This window comes from Capricornis sumatraensis, chromosome 16 (assembly GCF_032405125.1).
Source record: "Capricornis sumatraensis isolate serow.1 chromosome 16, serow.2, whole genome shotgun sequence".
In the NCBI taxonomy this organism is placed as follows: Eukaryota; Metazoa; Chordata; class Mammalia; order Artiodactyla; family Bovidae; genus Capricornis; species Capricornis sumatraensis.
This window is the reverse complement of record NC_091084.1, coordinates 50,295,713-50,315,845: the sequence shown is the minus strand read 5'-3', so window position 1 is coordinate 50,315,845 and position 20,133 is coordinate 50,295,713. Positions and strand designations below refer to the sequence as shown.

Genomic DNA, 20,133 nt, shown 5'->3' with positions numbered 1-20,133 from the left:
TCTCCAGGCAAGAACACTGGAGTGGGTTGCCATTTGCTTCTCCAATGCATGAAGGTGAAAAGTGAAAGTGAAGTCGCTCTGTTGTATCCGACTCTTAGTGACCCCATGGACTGCAGCCTACCAGGCTCCTCCATCCATGGGATTTTCCAGGCAAGAGTATTAGAGTGGGGTGCCGTTGCTTTCTCCGGACATATGCACTACCATGAGTAAATTAGATAGCTAGAGGGAAGCTGCTATATAACCCAGGGAGCTCAGATCCATGCTCTCCAATAATGTAGAAGGATATAGGAAGGTAGGCAGGAGGCTCCTTTTGATCATGATATATAATATTTTCAACATATCATTTAGTGTGATAATATTTTGTTTTGAGGATTTTCCATTCAAATTCATGAGGTTTTGGCTTTTAATTTTTCTTTATTTTAGTACCCTTTTCTATTAATAGTTTGGTTTCAGGGAAATATTGGCAATAATAAAATAATTTAGAAACCATTTTCTCCTCTTTAATATTTTAGAAGAGCTTGCTAAAGATAGGTGTTGCCAGGAGCCAGCGTGAGGAACTCCGCCCATGGCAAAGGTCAGGAGGAAGGAGGCTTCTGCATATGCAAAGGCGGGATCGAGCCTCAGGAAACCCCTGTTCTTGAGCATCTACCCTCAAAACCAGAGTCTACCTACTTTACTGTTTTATGCTCTCACCTACACCTCTGACTTTATGAGGGGCTGTTCCCCACCGGTTCTCTTGGAGAAGGTGTAAACTTGCAGCTCTCTGCTGGCAGACTAGCTTGTGTGACAGGATTATCCACACTCCTGCCACTATGCACAAGATTGTTTACTACCTCTCAACCATAAAGAGCACAGAGAGTTTGGAGTATTTTGAAAATCTTAATTAGCATAGGGCTTTTCTCATTGTTGAGTCAATGATTGCCGCCAGGCCTCCATATGGAGAATGGCCTCCTTAGGCACCTGGGAATATATTAATGTATTTGAAATATAGAAAAGGAAATATAGTATTTTTTTATGTTAGCAATATTACATTTTTTGAGTTAATGAATTTTCTCTTTTGTTATAGATCACTGTACTTTGTTATAAATCACTGTGTCCTTGCTATGTAAAAATGTAACTTTATCACTATATTAAGACTAAATAGATATTAAGGAGAACAGTGGTGAAGGGTTTTCATTTGTTGCGCGGAGGTTTGCTGCTAAATCTCCATATTCCCTGCCCTTATAATGAATATAACTAGTATATAGGAGAAATAAGTATTAACCTTTAAGATTAATCATGTTAACCTTCAGTTCAGTTCAATCGCTCAGTCGTGTCCGACTCTTTACGACCCCATGAATCGCAGCACGCCAGGCCTCCCTGTTCATCACCATCTCTGGAGTTCACTCAGACTTACGTCCATCAAGTCCGTGATGCCATCCAGCCATCTCATCCTCGGTCATCCTCTTCTCCTCCTGCCCCCAATCCCTCCCAGCATCAGAGTCTTTTCCAATGAGTCAACTCTTCGCATGAGGTGGCCAAAGTACTGGAGCTTCACCTTTAGCATCATTCCTTCCAAAGAAATCTCAGGGTTGATCTCCTTCAGAATGGACTGGTTGGATCTCCTTGCAGTCCAAGGGATTCTCAAGAGTCTTCTCAAACACCACAGTTCAAAAGCATCAATTCTTCGGCGTCCAGCCTTATTCACAGTCCAACTCTCACATCCATACATGACCACTGGAAAAACCATAGCCTTGACTAGACAGACCTTAGTCAGCAAAGTAATGTCTTTGCTTTTGAATATACTATCTAGGTTGGTCATAACTTTTCTTCCAAGGAGTTAGCGTCTTTTAATTTCATGGCTGCAATCATGATCTGCAGCGATTCTGGAGCCCAAAAAAATAAAGTCTGACACTGTTTCCACTGTTTCCCCATCTATTTCCCATAAAGTGATGGGACCAGATGCCATGATCTTTGTTTTCTGAATGTTGAGTTTTAAGCCAACGTTTTCGCTCTCCTCTTTCACTTTCATCAAGAAGCTTTTAGCTCCTCTTCACTTTCTGCCATAAGGATGGTGTCATCTGCATATCTGAGGTTATTGAGATTTCTCCCAGCAATCTTGATTCCAGCTTGTGTTTCTTCCAGTCCAGCGTTTCTCATGATGTACTCTGCATAAAAGTTAAATAAGCAGGGTGACAATGTACAACCTTGACGTACTCCTTTTCCTATTTGGAACCAGTCTGTTGTTCCATGTCCAGTTCTAACTGTTGCTTCCTGACCTGCATACAGATTTCTCAAGAGGCAGGTCAGGTGGTCTGGTATTCCCATCTCTTTCAGAATTTTCCACAGTTGATTGTGATCCACAGTCAAAGGCTTTGGCATAGTCAATAAAGCAGAAGTAGATGTTTTTCTGGAACGCTCTTGCTTTTTCCATGATCCAGTGGTGGTTGGCAATTTGATCTCTGGTTCCTCTGTCTTTTCTAAAACCAGCTTGAACATCAGGGAGTTCACGGTTCACGTATTGCTAAAGCCTGGCTTGGAAAATTTTGAGCATTACTTTACTAGTGTGTGAGATGAGTGCAATTGTGCAGTAGTTTGAGCATTCTTTGGCATTGTGTTTCTCTTGGATTGGAATGAAAACTGACCTTTTCCAGTCCTGTCACCACTGCTGAGTTTTCCAAATTTGTTGGCATATTAAGTGCAGCACTTTCACAGCATCATCTTTCAGGATTTGAAACAGCTCAACTGGAATTTCATCACCTCCACTAGCTTTGTTCATAGTGATGCCCACTTGACTTCACTTTCCAAGATGTCTGGCTCTAGATTAGTGATCACATCATCATGATTATCTGAGTCGTGAAGATCTTTTTTGTACAGTTCTTTCATGTATTCTTGCCACCTCTTCTTAATATCTTCTGCTTCTGTTAGGTCCATACCATTTCTGTACTTTATCGAGCCCATCCTTGCATGAAATGTTCCCTTGTTATTTCTAATTTTCTTGAAGAGATATCTAGTCTTTCCCATTCTGTTGTTTTCCTCTATTTCTTTGCAGGTTAAATAAATTCTTTTCTTAGTTGTAACCCGCTACACCCTCACCCTATAGGAAGGCAACTTTATCTGCTACCGTCAGAGGGTGGTGCCTGGTTTAAGAAAAAACACCCTTGGAAAAAATAAGTTTTTTGGTTATCACAAAGAAAAGATCATAAAATGTCAGCAGGCCTCATGGCCAGAAGATGATATAAAACCCCTAAGACCTTTTTTTATACATTTATGTGAAGCACCTGATTTTGATAAAGGTCAGGGCTGCTGACCCCCGCATGACTTTAAAATTTCCATTTGTCTCTATGTGTAACAAAGGGTATATAAGCAAACCTATAAAATAAAGAAATCAGATCAGTTTCTGGAAAGCCTGATTCCTCCGTGTCGTTTCTTTCTTGCTCCCCATTTTTCGGGCTGAATGCACATCTGGAGCGTGGGTGCCCACCACGTCTACTTACTTGCCCCGGCTTTTAAGTTCCACGTGAGAAGGAGCCCAAGGAGGGGCACCTTCTGATATTCAAGTGGCGCCAGTGGTCCAACGTAGATGGTGCAAATTCCTTGTCTTGGAATTTTATTGGTATCCCACGTAAATCAAGTTATTTGGCATCTTTTTCTCCACTAATATTTCCTACTACACTATCCATTTCTAATCTCTCTATATATCTGTAATTAAGTAAGTTTTTTCCTAGGATGCCAATTCCATCTCCCCTTCGAATCACCCTGAATCCACGGGGGCTGGACCCCGTCAAGCTGTTAAATTGACTTTGAGCATTTTGATAGAATTCAACTGTGAAGTTCTCTGGATCTGAACTTCTGTTGGGGAGGAGGGGTGGATTTTTAATTAACATTTCTAACTCTTTACTAGTGATCAGTCTATTCAGATTTTCTATTTCTTCATGATTCAGTCTTAAAATTGAATGACTCTAAAAATGGATTCATTTCTTCTAGGTTGTCAATTTGATGGCATATAGCTGTTTATAGTATTTCTGTGATGTCAACTATAATTTCACCTTTTTTCTTTCTGATTTCATTTATCTAAGCTTTCTTTCCTTCTTAGTGAGTCCAGGTAATGGTTTGTTAATTTTGTTTATCTTTTTAAAGTATCTATTCTCAGTTTTGTTGACCTTTTATATTGTCTTTTTGTTGATCTTTTATACTTTCTTGTTTCCTGAAGTGGACCTGTGTTGCTATAAACTTCCATTTTAGTGTTATTTCTGCTGAATCCCATAGACTTTTTTTATCATTTATATTTTCAGGCTCATTTATCTTCAGATATTTTTGAAATTTTTCTTTTGACTTCTTCATTAATAGGTTAGCTGTTCAATAGCGGGTTGTTTAGTCTCCAAGTATTTTTTCCAGTTTTCCTGTAGCTTATTTTTGTTTCATATGATTATGGTGAGAAAAGATGCTTGATATGGTTGGTTTAAATCTTCATAAAATTATGGAGCCTTATTTTGCATCTCAAATTATGTTCTATGCTTGAGAAAATTGCTCATGCACTTGAGGAGAGAGTGTTCTGTTACTTTTGGAGAGCATAATTTGCTCAAACCTAATAAATCCATCTGGTCTAAACTTTTATTTAAGGCCATTATTTCCTGTCTCTGTGATTCTCTGTCAGTGTGACATATCCATTGCTCTAAGTGATAAAGACCTCTACTATTATGTGGTGATATTGTTTTTTCTCTTTTGGTCTTTTAATAATTCCTTTATCTATTTTGGTGCTCCCACATTAGGTATTATTAACTCATGTTATTATGATGAATTTTACCCTGTATATAATGTCTATCTTTTGCTCTTGTTACCTTTTTTGGTTTGAAGTCTATTTTGTCTGATGTGAGTGTAATAAAAGGTGCTTTCTTTAGACTGCCATTTCTTTGGAAAATCATCTTCCAACCCTTCACTTTAGCCAACTTCTGTCTTTAGAGCTAAGTTTCCTGTCAAAAATATATAATTCTGTGCTATTTTTAGTCTATCCAACCAGGCTGCATCTCTTGATTGAATTCAATCCACTTTTATTTATGGTGAAAATTGACAAATGAGGACTTAGTACTGCCGTTTTATCATTTTTGTTTTCTGGTTGGTGTAGATCTACATTTTTTTCCCCTTGTTCTTCTCTCTGCCACTACAGATTCATGGTTTTCTTTAATGTTTCTCTGTTTCTTTTCTTTCTTTCTTTCTTTTCAATTTTGTGTCTCTTTTCTAGATTTGTAATTTGTTTAAACCATGAGATTTGTATAAAATGTCTCTTTGGTAAAATAGTACTATTTTCTGCAATAGCATCTTATCTTCATTAGCCTGTATGATTTCCATCCTTTTCCTCTTCCAATTTTATGTTTTTTTTGTTTCCGAACATGTATTCTACTGTGAATTTTTTATTAAAATGTAGTAGCAATTTTTAAATTTTTACTTTAACCTTTCTGGTTTCTCTTCTCATGAGGTCACTAATTCTGTCATGCAGACCTCACCCTTATGACATCAACTAAACCTAATTAATTATCAAAGGTCCCATCTCCAATGACCATCATATTGGGAGGTAAGGCTTCTATATATGACTTATGAGGAGACACAGTTTGGTCACAGAATGTGTCACTCGTAGTTTGAGAAGAGTTTTATTATGGTTGTATACTGTGGTGATTTTTTTTTTTTCAATGTTTCAGTTGTGAAAAATTTGTGTATATTGCTTCATCCCTGTCAGTATGTCTGAGTCTGGTGTTACTGCCCTTTACTGTTACTAGAGTCATTGGCTTCAGTGTGATTGCTCTGGGAATTGAAAAATAAAATGGGTTAAATCATATTTAGCAGAAAACAGCAAGGCCTGGAAAACTCCAGTGTTTATTTGGTGTTTGATCACAGACTATTACATGTTAGACTAGGAATGGACTTTCCAATTAGCAAGGTTAGTCTATGCTTAAAATTGAGATAACTGGGCCTTTTTGTTTGAATCTAGAAGAGGTTTATAAAGCAGGAAGAATATGGAAGGAGGGGGTCAGGCAACAGAGAGACATGACAGACTGTCGGCCATTATGAAAGGAGCAGCCGTAGTGTTGGAAGGATGGGGCCTCAGAAATTAGGAAGAAATTAGTCTCCTCCACCCCTTCATTCAAAGGATCAGGTGGACCTGTACGGAGAACATACAGATTCTTAATGGCCTTTTCATTATGCATGGCACATACCTATTTTTTTCACATTTATTCATAATTATTGTCCTCTTTACAAGTGAATAAATTTGAATGAAAGTCATTTGGGCTATTTGGGCCAAAAAAAAGCTATTTGAAAAAAAGCTATTTGAAAGCTATTTGGGCTTCCCAGGTGGCTTAGTGGTAAAGAACCCATCTGCAATACAAGAGGCACAAAAGAAAAGGGTTTAATTCCTGGGTTAGGAAGATCCCCTGGAGAAGGAAATGGTGACACTTCCAGTATTCTTGCCTGGAGAAATTTCATGGACAGAGGAACCTGGCAGGTTACCATCCATGGGGTCACAAGGAATTGGACATAGCTGAGCACAGCACAGCATGGATTCTAATGCTATTAATAGTAGAATGTAATGTAAACATCATTGGTAATCTTTTAAAAAAGGCAAGAAGTGCATTTGTACTGTAATATATTACCCTCATAATTATCAGGAGACACTGTTTAAGGAATGATTTCACAAAGGCTCTGAAAGTCCTGCTACTTCCTTAAATTCACAGAGTTGATATGGGATTGAGATGGACTATTAACTCGGACTTTGACTCTGAACAAAATAAATTCTCTCAGTATATAAGATTTTATTTATTCAGATAAAATATTTATTATTCAGGGGCAGCACTCAGATAATCAGATAGAATGTGATTTACTTTGAGCTCTGTTCCTGTGTGTATTGCTACTCTCATTCTTCAGCATTGACTGATTCCATCTCATAGAGCCTGATCAAAAAAGTTTCTCTCAATATAACCAGGCAGAAATTGATTGTAGTGTTTCTTATGCAGATGAGTCAGACTTGCTCCCCTCCGCGATTGTTGACAAATAGCAAATTCGAAACCATAAAACATCACATGCATGAGTATCTGTGCTTTGTGACCCTATAGACTATAATCTACCAGGCTCCTCTGTCCATGGGATTCTCCAGGCAAGAATAATGGAGTGGGTTGCCATTTCCTTCCCCAAGGGATCTACCTTCCCAAGGGATCCCTGTGTCTCTTATGTTTCCTGAATTGGCAAGTGAGTTCTTTGCCACTAGCAGCACCTGGGAAGCCCCAAAATAATATATATATAAAGGCAAAACTTTAACATATTTTTAGACATGTTATAAGTTTTTATTATGTGCCAGACACAACGTATTTTTATGTTCAGTCCCTACAAATATCCAATGTGGTAGGGTGATATTGTCATCCATATGTTACAACCACTTTTCCTTCCTCTCTACACAATATCCCAATATCCTTCTTCACCTTAACAATATCATGGCACATTGTCCCAGGTTGTGAAAATCTCTAGGATGCTTAACAAAGGCACAATTCATGAACATGGGTCTCTTCTCTGATGGCAAGACTAGGAAAAAGATGGTAGAAAGTGTTGGGCTTTCAGCAAAGCTCTGCTCATAAACTAATATCCTGCTTGCCTTATTTCTCTTTCCCTAACTTATAACCCTCATTTCTCTCTTCTTCTAGCATTCCTTATTTCTATCTAAGAATTAAAAGTGGACATAGAAAGAGAAAGATAAATATTGTATACTAATGCATATATAACTATAATATAAACCACAATCACAGAAAACTAAACAATCTAATCACAGGGATCACAGCCTTGTTTAACTCAATGAAACTATTAGCTATGCTGTGTAGGGCCACCAAAGATGGATGGGTAATGGTGAAGAGTTCTGACAAAATGTGGCCTACTAGAGAAGGGAATGGCAAACAACTTCAGTATTCTTGCATTGAGAACCCCATGAACAATATGAAAAGGCAAAAAGAGGAGACACTGAAAGAAGAATTCCACAGGTCAGTAGGTGCACAATATGGTACTGGAGATCAGTGGAGAAATAACTCCAGAAAGAATGAGAGATGGAGCCAAAGCAAAAACAACACTCAGTTGTGGATGTGACTGGTGATGGAAGTGAAGCCCGATGCTGTAAAGAACAATATTTCATATGAACCTGGAATGTTAGGTCCATGAATCAAGGAAAATTGGAAGTGGTCAAACGAGAGATGGCAAGAGTGAACGTCGACATTCTAGGAATGAGTGAACTAAAATGGACTGGAATGGGTGAATTTAAATCAGATGACCAATATATCTACTCCTGTGGGAAAGAATCCCTTAGAAGAAATAGAGTAGCCATCATGGTCAACAAAACAGTCCAAAATGCAGTACTTGGATGCAGTCTCAGAAACGACAGAATGATCTCTGTTCATTTCCAAGGAAAACATTCAATATCATGATAATCCAAGTCTATGCCCCAATAATTCTGAAGAAGCTGAAGCTGAACGGTTCTGTGAAGACCTACAAGACCTTCTAGAACTAACACCCCCAAAAGATGTCCTTTTTATTATAGGGGACTGGAATGCAAAAGTAGGAAGTCAGGAAATACCAAGAGTAACAGGCAAATTTGGCCTTGGAGTACAGAATGAAGCAGGGCATAGGCTAATAGAGTTTTGCCAGAACACACTGGTCATAGCAAACACCCTCTTCCAACAACACAAGAGAAAACTCTACACGTGGACCTCACCAGATGATCAACACCAAAATCAGATTGATTATATTCTTTGCAGCCAAAGATGGAGAAACTATACAGTCAGCAAAAACAAGACCAGGAGCTGACTGTGTCTCAGATCATGAATTCCTTGTTACCAAATTCAGAACTAAATTGAAGAAACTAGGGAGAATCACTAAACAACTCAGGTATGACTTAAATCAAATCCCTTGTGATTATGTAATAGAAGTGAGAAATAGATTTAAGTGACTAGATCCGATAGAGTGTCTGATGAACTATGGATGGAAATTCACGACATTGTATAGGAGATAGGGATCAAGAGTATCCCCAAGAAAAAGAAATCCAAAAAAGCAAAATGGCTGCCCAGGGACGCCTTACAAGTAGCTGCGAAAAGAAGAGAAGCAAAAAGCAAAGGGGAAAAAGAAAGATATACCAATTTGAATGCAGAGTTCCAAAGAACAGAAAAGAGAGATAAGAAAGCTTTCCTTAGTGATCAGTGCAAATAAATAGAGGAAAAAGAGAATTGGAAAGACTGGAAATCTCCCCAAGAAAATAAGAGATACCAAGGGAATACTTTATTCAAAGATGGGCTCAATAAAGGACAGAAATGGTATGGACCTAACAGAAGCAGAAGATATTAAGAAGAGGTGGCATGAATAGACAGAAGAACTTTACAAAATAAGATCTTCACAATCCAGATAATCATGCTGGTGTAATCACTCACCTAGAGCCAGACATCCTGGAATACAAAGTCAAGTGGAATTTAGGAAGCATCACTATGAACAAAGCCAGTGGAGGTAATGGAATTCCAGTCGAGCTATTTCAAATCCTGAAAGATGATGCTGTGCAAGTGCTGCACTTAATATGCCAACAAATTTGGAAAACTCAACAGTGGCCATGGGATGGGAAAAGGTCAGTTTTCATTCCAATCCCAAAGAAAGGCAATGTCAAAGAAGGCTCAAACTACCATACAGTTGCACTCATCTCACACACTAGTAAAGTAATGTTCAAAATTCTCCAAGCCAGGCTTCAGCAATACATGAACCATGAACTTCCAGATGTTCAAGCTGGTTTTAGAAAAGGCAGAGGAACCAGAGATCAAATTGCCAACATCCACTGAATCATCAAAAAAGCAAGAGAGTTTCAGAAAAATATCATCTATTTCTGCTTTATTGACTATGCCAAAGCCTTTGACTGTGTGGATCACAATAAACTGTGGAAAATTCTGAAAGAGATCGGAATACCAGACCACCTGACCTGTCTCCTGAAAAATCTGTGTACAGGTCAGGAAGCAACGGTTAGAACTGGACATGGAATAACAGACTGGTTCCAAATAGGAAAAGGAGTATGTCAAGGCTGTATATTGTCACTCTGCTTATTTAACTTATATGCAGAATACATTATGAGAAACACTGGGCTGGAGGAAGCACAAGCTGGAATCAAGATTGCCGGGGAACTATCAATAACCTCAGATATGCAGATGACACCACCCTTATGGCAGAAAATGAAGAACTAAAAAGCCTCTTGACGAAAGTGAAAGAGGAGAGTGAAAAAGTTGGCTTAAAGCTCAACATTCAGAAAACAAAGATCGTAGCATCAGGTCCCATCACTTCATGGTAAATAGATGGAGATACAGTGGAAACAGTGTCAGACTATATTTTTGGGCTCCAAAACCACTGCAGATGGTGACTGCAGCCATGAAATTAAAAGATGCTTACTCCTTGGAAGGAAAGTTATGACCAACCTAGATAGCATATTCAAAAGCAGAGACATTACTTTGCTGACTAAGGTCCGTCTAGTCAAGGCTATGGTTTTTCCTGTGGTCATGTATGGATGTGAGAGTTGGACTGTGAAGAAGGCTGAGCATTGAAGAATTGATGGTTTTGAACTGTGGTGTTGGAGAAGACTCTTGAGAGTCCCTTGGACTGCAAGGAGATCCAACCAGTCCATTCTGAAGGAGATCAACCCTGAGATTTCTTTGGAAGGAATGATGCTAAAGCTGAAACTCCAGTACTTTGGCCACCTCATGAGAAGAGTTGATTCATTGGAAAAGACTCTGATGCTGGGAGGGATTGGTGGCAGGAGGAAAAGGGGACAACAGAGGATGAGATGACTGGATGGCATCACCAACTTGATGGACGTGAGTTTTAGTGAACTCTGGGAGATGGTGATGGACAGGGAGGCCTGGCATGTTGCAATTCATGTGGTTGCAAAGAGTCAGACACGACTGAGTGACTGAACTGAACTGAACTGATGTAAAACAGATTCAGTACAGTTCAGGTAAGTCACCTAGTCATGTCTGACCCTTTGTGACTCCATGGACTGCAGCACAACAGGCCTCCCTGTCCATCACCAACTCCTGGAGCTTGCTCAAACTCATGTGCATCAAGTCAGTGATGCCATCCAACCATCTCATCCTTTTTGGCCCCTCTCCTCCTGCCCTCAATCTTTCCCAGCATCAGGGTCTTTTCAAATGAGTCAGTTCTTCACATCAGGTGGCCAAAGAATTGGAGCTTCAGCTTCAGCATCAGTCCTTCCAATGAATATTCAGAACTGATTACCTTTAGGATAGCCAATGGGAATTTGCTATATGTCTCAGGGAATTCAAACAGGGGCTTGTACCAACCTGGGAGTGGGATGGGGAGGGAGATGGAAGGGAGCTTCAAGAGGAAGAGGACATATGTTGATAGAAAACAGCAAAATTCTGTAAAGCAATTATCTTTCAATTAAAAAATAAAAAAAAGTTGTAAAGTGGTCATAAATCTTGAGGGCATATCAACATGTTTGACTTAAAGAATAAATTCAGACTTTTTCTGACAATGTCAATCTGGTTTCTACAATGAGAACTAAATGCTGTAAAATGGGTATGCATTTAGCATTTTTCCACTGCAGATCCAAAGATTTAGCAGAAATATATTTAAATCACATATGCAATAAAATATTACAAAAATAATATATTTTATATCCATTTAGATGTGCAATGAAAAATATAAATGACAACATAAAATACAAATAATACAAAGCTGTTTTCAAAAATTTTAGGGAGTATTAGAGCCAAAATGATTGAAGACTACTGCTTTATAACTCCCACTTTTAACTACCCCCTATGATATTGCCCAGTCAGGAGAAGGCAGTGGCACCCCACTCCAGTACTCTTGCCTGGAAAATCCCATGGACGGAGGAGCCTGGTAAGCTGCAGTCCATGCTGAGTCAGACACGACTGAGCGACTTCACTTTCACTTTTCACTTTTCACTTTCATGCATTGGAGAAGGAAATGGCAACCCACTCCAGTGTTCTTGCCTGGAGAATCCCAGAGACGGGGGAGCCTGGTGGGCTGCCGTCTATGGGGTCGCACAGAGTCGGACACGACTGAAGTGACTTAGCATCATATTGCCCAGTCAGTAAATAGCAAATGTGTCCAACCTTGTTAATAAGGGAATAAAATTTTAATCAACAGTGATATCTCAACTTTTCATCACTCAGACTGTAAAAGATTTAAAGTCTGATAAAATCAAGCAGTTGTGACACCTTGAGGAAATGGTTTATAAGTATGTATATTTGGGGAGAGTGTATATTCAAGAGATTTATAATTACTTGGTTTGGATGAAACCAAAGGCAATTATGAATTGCTGATGAAGTATATTATATGGCATCAAAGAATCATTTCTTAATTCTCAAAGTAGTACAATTTAGGGTTGAAAACAATATTATGTCTGTTGTTCTAATCTCTTATTGCTTAAAGTTGCTCTTACTATCCCAGAAAAAGTCACCTCATTTTCAATTTGGACATCATGATACTCATCTTCAGTTCAGTTCAGTTCAGTCGCTCAGTCGTGTCTGACTCTTTGCGACCCCATGAATTGCAACACGCCAGGCCTCCCTGTCCATCACCAACAACCCGGAGTTCACTCAGACTCATGTCCATCGAGTCAGTGATGCCATCCAGCCATCTCATCCTCGGTTGTCCCCTTCTCCTTCTGCCCCCAATCCCTCCCAGCATCAGAGTCTTTTCCAATGAGTCAACTCTTCGCATGAGGTGGCCCAAGTGCTGGAGTTTCAGCTTTAGCATCATTCCTTCCCAAGAAATCCCAGGGTTGATCTCCTTCAGAATGGACTGGTTGGATCTCCTTGCAGTCCAAGGGACTCTCAAGAGTCTTCTCCAACAAGGTCTATGCTTTTTTTTTTTTTTTCTTGTACTCTATATTAAAACTATAAGAATTACAGAGACACTAACATAAAAATGGTCAGTTTTTCCACACCTCAGTCTTTTAGTTGTAACAAGTCTTAGCAGTTTGATTTGTAGTCTTCCAAGTTTCCTAGCAAAGGCAAACCACTTCATACTCTTGCCTTGAGAACCCCATGAATATTATGAAAAGTCAGAAAAATAAGACACTGAAAGATGAACTCTCCAGGTTGGTAGATGCCCAATATGCTACTAGAGAAGAGTGGGGAAATAACTCCAGAAAGAATGAAGAGACAGAGCCAGACCAAAACAGCACCCAGTTGTGGATGTGACTGGTGATGGAAGTAAGTCCGATGCTATAAAGAACAATATTACATAGGAACCTGGAACCTTAGATCCATGAATCAAGGTGAATTGAAAGTGGTGAAACAGGAAATGGCAAGAATAAACACTGACATTTTAAGAATCAGTGAACTAAATTGGACCTGAATTTAATTTAGAGGACCATTATATATACTACGGTGGGCAATAATCCCATAAAAGAAATGGAGTAACCCTCACAGCCAACAAAAGAGTCTGAATTCAGTTCGGTTAAGTCATGCAGTCGTGTCCGACTCTTTGCGACCCCATGAATCGCAGCATGCCAGGCCTCCCTGTTCCTCACCAGCTCTCGGAGTCCATCCAAACCCATGTCCATTGAGTCGGTGATGCCATCCGGCCCTCTCATCCTCTGTCGTCCCCTTCTCCTCCTGCCCCTGGTCCCTTCTAGCATCAGGGTCTTTTCAAAAGAGTCAGTTCTTCGCATCAGGTGGCCAAAGGGTTGGAGTTTCAGCTTCAACATCAGTCCTACCAATGAACACTCAGGACTGATTTCCTTTAGGATGGATTGGTTGGATCTCCTTGCAGTCCAAGGGACTCTCAAAAGTCTTCTCCAACACCACAGTTCAAAATCATCAATTCTTCTGCCCTGAGCTTTCTTTACAGTCCAACTCTCAAGTCCATACATGACCACTGGAAAAACCATAGCGTTGACTAGATAGACCTTTGTTGACAAAGTAATGTCTCTGCTTTCTAATATGCTGTCTAGGTTGGTCATAAATTTCCTTCCAAGGAGTAAGTGTCTTTTAATTTCATGGCTGTAACCACCATCTGCAGTGATTTTGGAGCCCAAAAAAACAAAGTCTGACGCTGTTTCCACTGTTTCCCCATCTATTTCCCATGAAGTGATGGGACCAGATGCCATCATCTTCGTTTTCTGAATATTGAGCTTTAAGCCAACTTTTTCACTCTCCTCTTTCACTTTCATCAGAGGCTGTTTAGTTCTTCTTCACTTTCCGCCATAAGGGTGGTGTCATCTACATATCTGAGGTTTTTGATATTTCTCCCAGCAATCTTGATTCCAGCTTGTGCTTCCTCCAGCCCAGCATTTCTCATGATGTACTCTGAATATAATTTAAACAAACAGAGTGACAATATACAACCTTGACATACTCCTTTTCCTATTTGGAATCAGTCTGTTGTTCCATGTCCAGTTCTAACTGTTGCTTCCTGACCTGCATACAGGTTTCTCAAGAGACAGATCAGTTGGTCTAGTATTCCTATCTCTTTCAGAATTTTCCACAGTTTATTGGGATCCACACAGTCAAAGGCTTTGGCATAGTCAATAAAGCAGAAATAGATGTTTTTCTGGAACTCTTTTGCTCTTTAGATGATCCAGTGGATGTTGGCAATTTGATCTCTTGTTTTACTGCCTTTTCTAAAACCAGCTTGAACATCTGGAAGTTCACGGTTCATGTATTGCTGAAGCCTGGCTTGGAGAATTTTGAGCATTCCTTTATTAGCGTGGGAGATGAGTGCAATTGTGCAGTAGTTTGAACCTTCTTTGGCATTACCTTTCTTTGGGTTTGGAGTGAAAACTGACCTTTTCCAGTGCTGTGGCCACTAAATGTAATACTTGGGTGCAATCTCAACAATGGCAAAATGATCTCTGTTCATTTCCATTCAATATCACAGTAATCCAAGTCTATGCCCCAGCTAGAAATGTCAAAGAAGCTGAAGTTGAACAGTTCTATGATGACCTACAAGACCTTCTAGAACTAACACCAAGAAAAGATATCCTTTTCATCATAGAGGACTGGCATGCAAAAGTAGGAGTCAAGAGATACCTGGAATACCAGGCAAATTTGGCCTTGGAGTACAAAACAAATTAGGGCAAAGGATAACATGGTTTTACCAAGAGAATGCACTGTTCATGGAAAACACTATATTCCAACAACACAAGGGATGACTTGATGTGGACATCACCAGATGGTCAACACTAAAATCAGATTGATTATATACTTTGCAGCCAAAGATAGAGAAGCCCTATACTGTCAGCAAAAACAAGACCAGGAGTTGACGTGGCTCACATCATGATGTGCTCTGCATGCCAGGCTGGAGGAAGCACAATCTGGAACCAAGATTGCTGGGAGAAATATCATCAGAAGTGCAGACAATGCATACCACCCATATGGCAAAAAGCAAAAGGGAACTTAAGAGCCTCTTGATGAAAGTAAAAGAGGAGAGTGAAAAAGCTGATTTAAAAGAAATATCATCAGAAATGCAGATAATACCACCCATATGGGAAAAAGCAAAAGGGAACTAAAGAGCCTCTTGGTGAAAGTAAAAGAAGAGAGTGAAAAACTGGCTTAAAACTCAAAAAACAAAGATCATGATATACGGTCCCATCACTTCATGACATGTAGAAACAATGGAAACTATGACAAACTTTATTTTCTTGGCCTCCAAATCACTGCAGATAGTGACTGCAGCTCTGAAATTAAAAGACACTGGCTCCTTGGAAGAATAGCTAAGACATACCTAGACAGCATATTAAAAAGCAGAGACATTACTTTGCTGACAAAGGTCTGTCTAGTCAAAGCTATGGTTTTTCCAATAGTCATGTATGAATGTGAGAGTTGGATCATAAAGAAAGTTGAGTGCAGAAGAATTGATGCTTTTGGACTGTGGTGTTGGAGAAGACTCTTGAGAGTCCCTTGAACTGCAAGGAGATCCAACCTGTCCATCCTAAAGGAAAACAGTCCTGACTATTCATTGAAAGGACAAATGCTGAAGCTGAAACCAATACTTGTGGCCACCTGATGCAAAGAACTGACTCATTGGAAAAGACCCTGATTCTGGGAAAGACTGGGGGCAGAAGAAGGGAATGACAGAGGATGAGATAGTTGGATGGCAACACCCATTCAATGGACATGAGTTGGAGCAAGCCCCGGGAGTTGATGATTGACAGGGAAGCCTGGCCTGATGACGTCCATGGGGTCACAAAGAGTCTGACATGACTGAGAGCTGAACTGAACTAAACTGAGGTTTCCTGGCACTGAAGATTGTACTCATTTTAAATTTTAATTGGTGTTGTCAAATTGCTTGTCCTAATGTACACCTTTACTTATTGTTAACTGAAAACTGTTCTGGAATAGTTTCCAAAATTGCTAAAATCTCCTTTGCTATGATAGGATAAATACTTTAGGCTATAAATTAAAGGTTGATTTTTAGTATACATTTCATAGAGAAGATAATATAGAATTAAATTTGTTTTGTTTTGTTTTCTCAGAATTGTAGCTATAACCTAAAGCTGAAGAAAAATTCACTAAGTTACTAATAGTTGCCAGGCTCACTTAAGTTGTACTTGTCTCTACTGCTGCTGCTGCTAAGTCACTTCAGTCGTGTCCGACTCTGTGTGACCCCATAGACGGCAGCCCACAAGGCTCCCCCGTCTCTGGGATTCTCCAGGCAAGAACACTGAAGTGGGTTGCCATTTCCTTCTGCAATGCATGAAAGTGAAAAGTGAAAGGGAAGTTGCTCAGTCGTGTCCGACTCTTCGCGACCCCATGGACTGCAGCCCACCAGGCTCCTCCGTCCATGGGATTTTCCAGGCAAGAGTACTGGAGTGGGGTGCCATTGCCTTCTCCATCTCTACTGCTACTACTGATTATCATCTCTCCTGCTCACGATTTTCCCATTTCCTGCTCCAGTCTTAGCGTTTGAGAGAGTGAGGGCATTCATGATTTGTCCTGTAGCTTCCTTATTCCCTGATGTTGGGAGAGTAGATAGTGTGACTTTCCACACCTGGACCCAAGGGAGTCAGAACAATAAAATTCCCATGAGGATTGGATGTTTCTCACAATATGAGAGACTGACACTCTGGTCCTCTAAGTATTTAATTTCCTATAAAATCTAGAGATTTATTTGTGCATTCTACAACCATTTCTCTCTCATTATCATGTGTCTCTTTTCCTCTCATTTGCTAAGAAATATAAGGCTACAAAGTTTACAAATGCAATATAATTAATCACTGTGTCAAATTTTCCATTATGCTGCTATTCTGTAGCATAGTATTTATAACAGCCTAAGATTTTAATAACATTAGATGAATTAATAAAAAGTAAATGATGAAAACAGCAGAAAAAGCACTGTTGTGAAAAATTAAGCACTTTACTGCTCATGATTTTTGTGCCTATAACTTCCTGAATGACCCTGAAAATATACTGAAATTTTTAGACTTTCTCATTACTAACATAAAGATAGAATTTCTCTTTTGCTTTGTTTCTGATAAGAACAGTAACATACACTTCCTTCATTTTTTTTTTTTTTAAGAAGATCCACATGACCAGGAAACAAAATCAAGAACTAGATTTACTGAGTATCTGGACACTGTAGAACATCATTGAGAGATCCATAATTTGTGAATCTTTCCAGAGTTGGACATTTACAAGAGGACACTCAAGCAGGTGCTAAAAAAAACTGAAAGAGAAATTTAAAAGAGAAACATTCACTATTTTCCTCCTTTATGTTTCTAATTCTCAATAGGATCCACAATCCTATTGACTGCTTTCATGCCCTAATAGCTAATAGCTAACATTCTGGCAAGTTGAAAAAAATTAAATAGAAAATCTGAGCATTTCTAATAAGAAGGACTTTTTGTTGTGAAATAGTGTTGCTATTCACAAAAAAGGTAAACATAAAAGCTTTTCTCACAGCAAATTTTTTGAACAAAATATTTTTGCCATATGGACATGGATCTGCTTGGTCTTTGCACCATAGACAAGTGGGTTGAGAAATGGAGGGACCAGCAGATAAGTGCTAGAAAAGAGGATGTGAATATAAGGAGGGATGTGGGAACCAAATCTATGTGCAAAGAAGGAGAAGAAACCAAGGGAGTAGAACTGGAGGAAGACACAGATGTGAGCGACGCAAGTGTTGAACGCTTTCAACCTAGCCTCCTTCTGAGGCAAACGAAAAACTGTGATGAATATCTGTATGTAGGACAACGTGATTAACACAATGTCAAGCCCAGCAACAGTGAAGGCCACAAACAAACCATAGATTTTGTTAACCCTGATATTTTCTGCAGCCAGTTTCACGACAGCCATATGTTCACAGTAGGAATGAGAGATGACTGTTGTATGGTAAAATTGTAATCGAATCTTTATCAGTATTAGGCATGGTGCTACAAGAATGGCAGCCCTGAGTGTTACCATAGCTGCTATCTGAGTGACTAACTTGTGAGAGAAGATGGCAGCATATCTGAGTGGATAACAGATGGCTACATAGCGGTCCAGGGCCATGGCTAGGAGGATGCCTGATTCTGTGCACTGAAATGTGTGGATGAGCCACATTTGAAGCAAGCAAGAATCAAAATATATCTCTGTTACATGAAACCAGAAGATTCCAAGCATCTTGGGCACAATGCTTGTGCTGAGAGCAATATCTGTGACTCCTAACATGCCTAGGAAAATATACATGGGCTGATGGAGGCTGCGTTCTGATATGATGATAATCAAAAGCAAGAAATTTCCAATCATAGCAATTAGATACATGGCACAAAATGGAACCCCAATCCAGCACTGCACAGATTCTAGGCCTGGGACTCCTATAAGGGTCAACACAGAAGGCATGAAGATTGTAACGTTGGAAATGGACATAATCCTTGAGTCTCCTGATGCAAACCCAAGTTTCTAATTCAATTCTGCTTTCTTTCCATCTTTCTGTTTTTGCCCAAAGTCATCATATTGAGTCTTTCTGATTTATGCAGAAATCTTGGATAATATCATCAGTCTCATTTACATGTAAAGGGTAAAACAAAGGTCAACAGAGAGACATCACTGTTTTAGGAAAGACATCCACAGACACAGTACCATAGTTCTTGTACCACAATAAAATTTTATGTGCAGAGCTAGGCAATGCTTTAAAACATGAAAAATAACTGAACTGGAAAACAAACTGCTGTATTGACTATTATTTCATTCCAGACCTGTGGGCAAAGAAAATAGACTTGTTTATATTGTGTGAAAGTTGCATTTTAATCAGAATTTAATGAATCTCTCCACATTACATAGTTCAGTTAACAGCTTTACTAGTCTCTTTTTCTCTATTGGCTGCTTGCTAAGTCACTTCAGCAGTGTCTGAATTTATGAGACCGCAAGGACTGTGCCTACCAGGATCCTCTGTCCACGGGATTCTCCAGGCAAGAATGCTGGAGTGGTTTGCCATAACCTCCTCCAGGGGATCTTCCTGACTCAGGGATAGAACCTGTATCTCTTAAGTCCCCTGCATTGGCAGGCGGGTTAGCACCTCTTTTTTTTTTTTTTCTTTAATTCTTACATGTGTTCCCAAACATGAACCCCCCTCCCACCTTAGCACCTCTTTTTCTTAGCTGTCTCTAAATCAGGCATGGTTGGCTTGGACCGGCAAATACACAATCTCTGCTTAGTGTATTAGAATGACAAATTCCCTATTAAAAATGATCGAGGTAGAAACTTGTCATTCAAAGCATATGCTTATCTACCAATCAATGCAATCTGTCTTTATGTAAGTTTGGTAGTCCTTTATAAGAATGTGAAGGAAGGGTTGAAGGAAAGGTCATTCAAATCCATGTTCACTTAACAAATTTGAGCAAAAGTTGTTACATTTTACATTTCTAATAAAACTGTACTATTTTTGCCTATATTTCTAAAAGCTGAGTTACATAAAATTTATCGTGTGCTTAAAAATTAAAGATTTCAAATCAAAGATTAAAAAAAAAATTATATGTAGTATAAGATACCTAGAGGAGAGGGAATCTCTAGGACATAAGGGAAACAGCAGCAGCAATGTATAGCGGCAACAGGACTCATTCTTCATGGCTCAGGGGTGTAGGACATGGGCAAAAGTGTAACTTGACTGAAATACAGGCTGTTTCATGGG

At 39.4% G+C, this 20,133-nt stretch overlaps 1 protein-coding gene across 1 annotated transcript; it reads right to left on the bottom strand.

The window, feature by feature from the left end:
• Positions 1-17,921: 17,921 nt before the first annotated feature.
• Positions 17,922-18,872, bottom strand: LOC138092741 (olfactory receptor 52A1-like). Its single transcript, XM_068988800.1, has one exon. The coding sequence runs from the start codon at positions 18,870-18,872 to the stop codon at positions 17,922-17,924; it is 951 nt and encodes a 316-aa protein (XP_068844901.1).
• Positions 18,873-20,133: the final 1,261 nt, after the last annotated feature.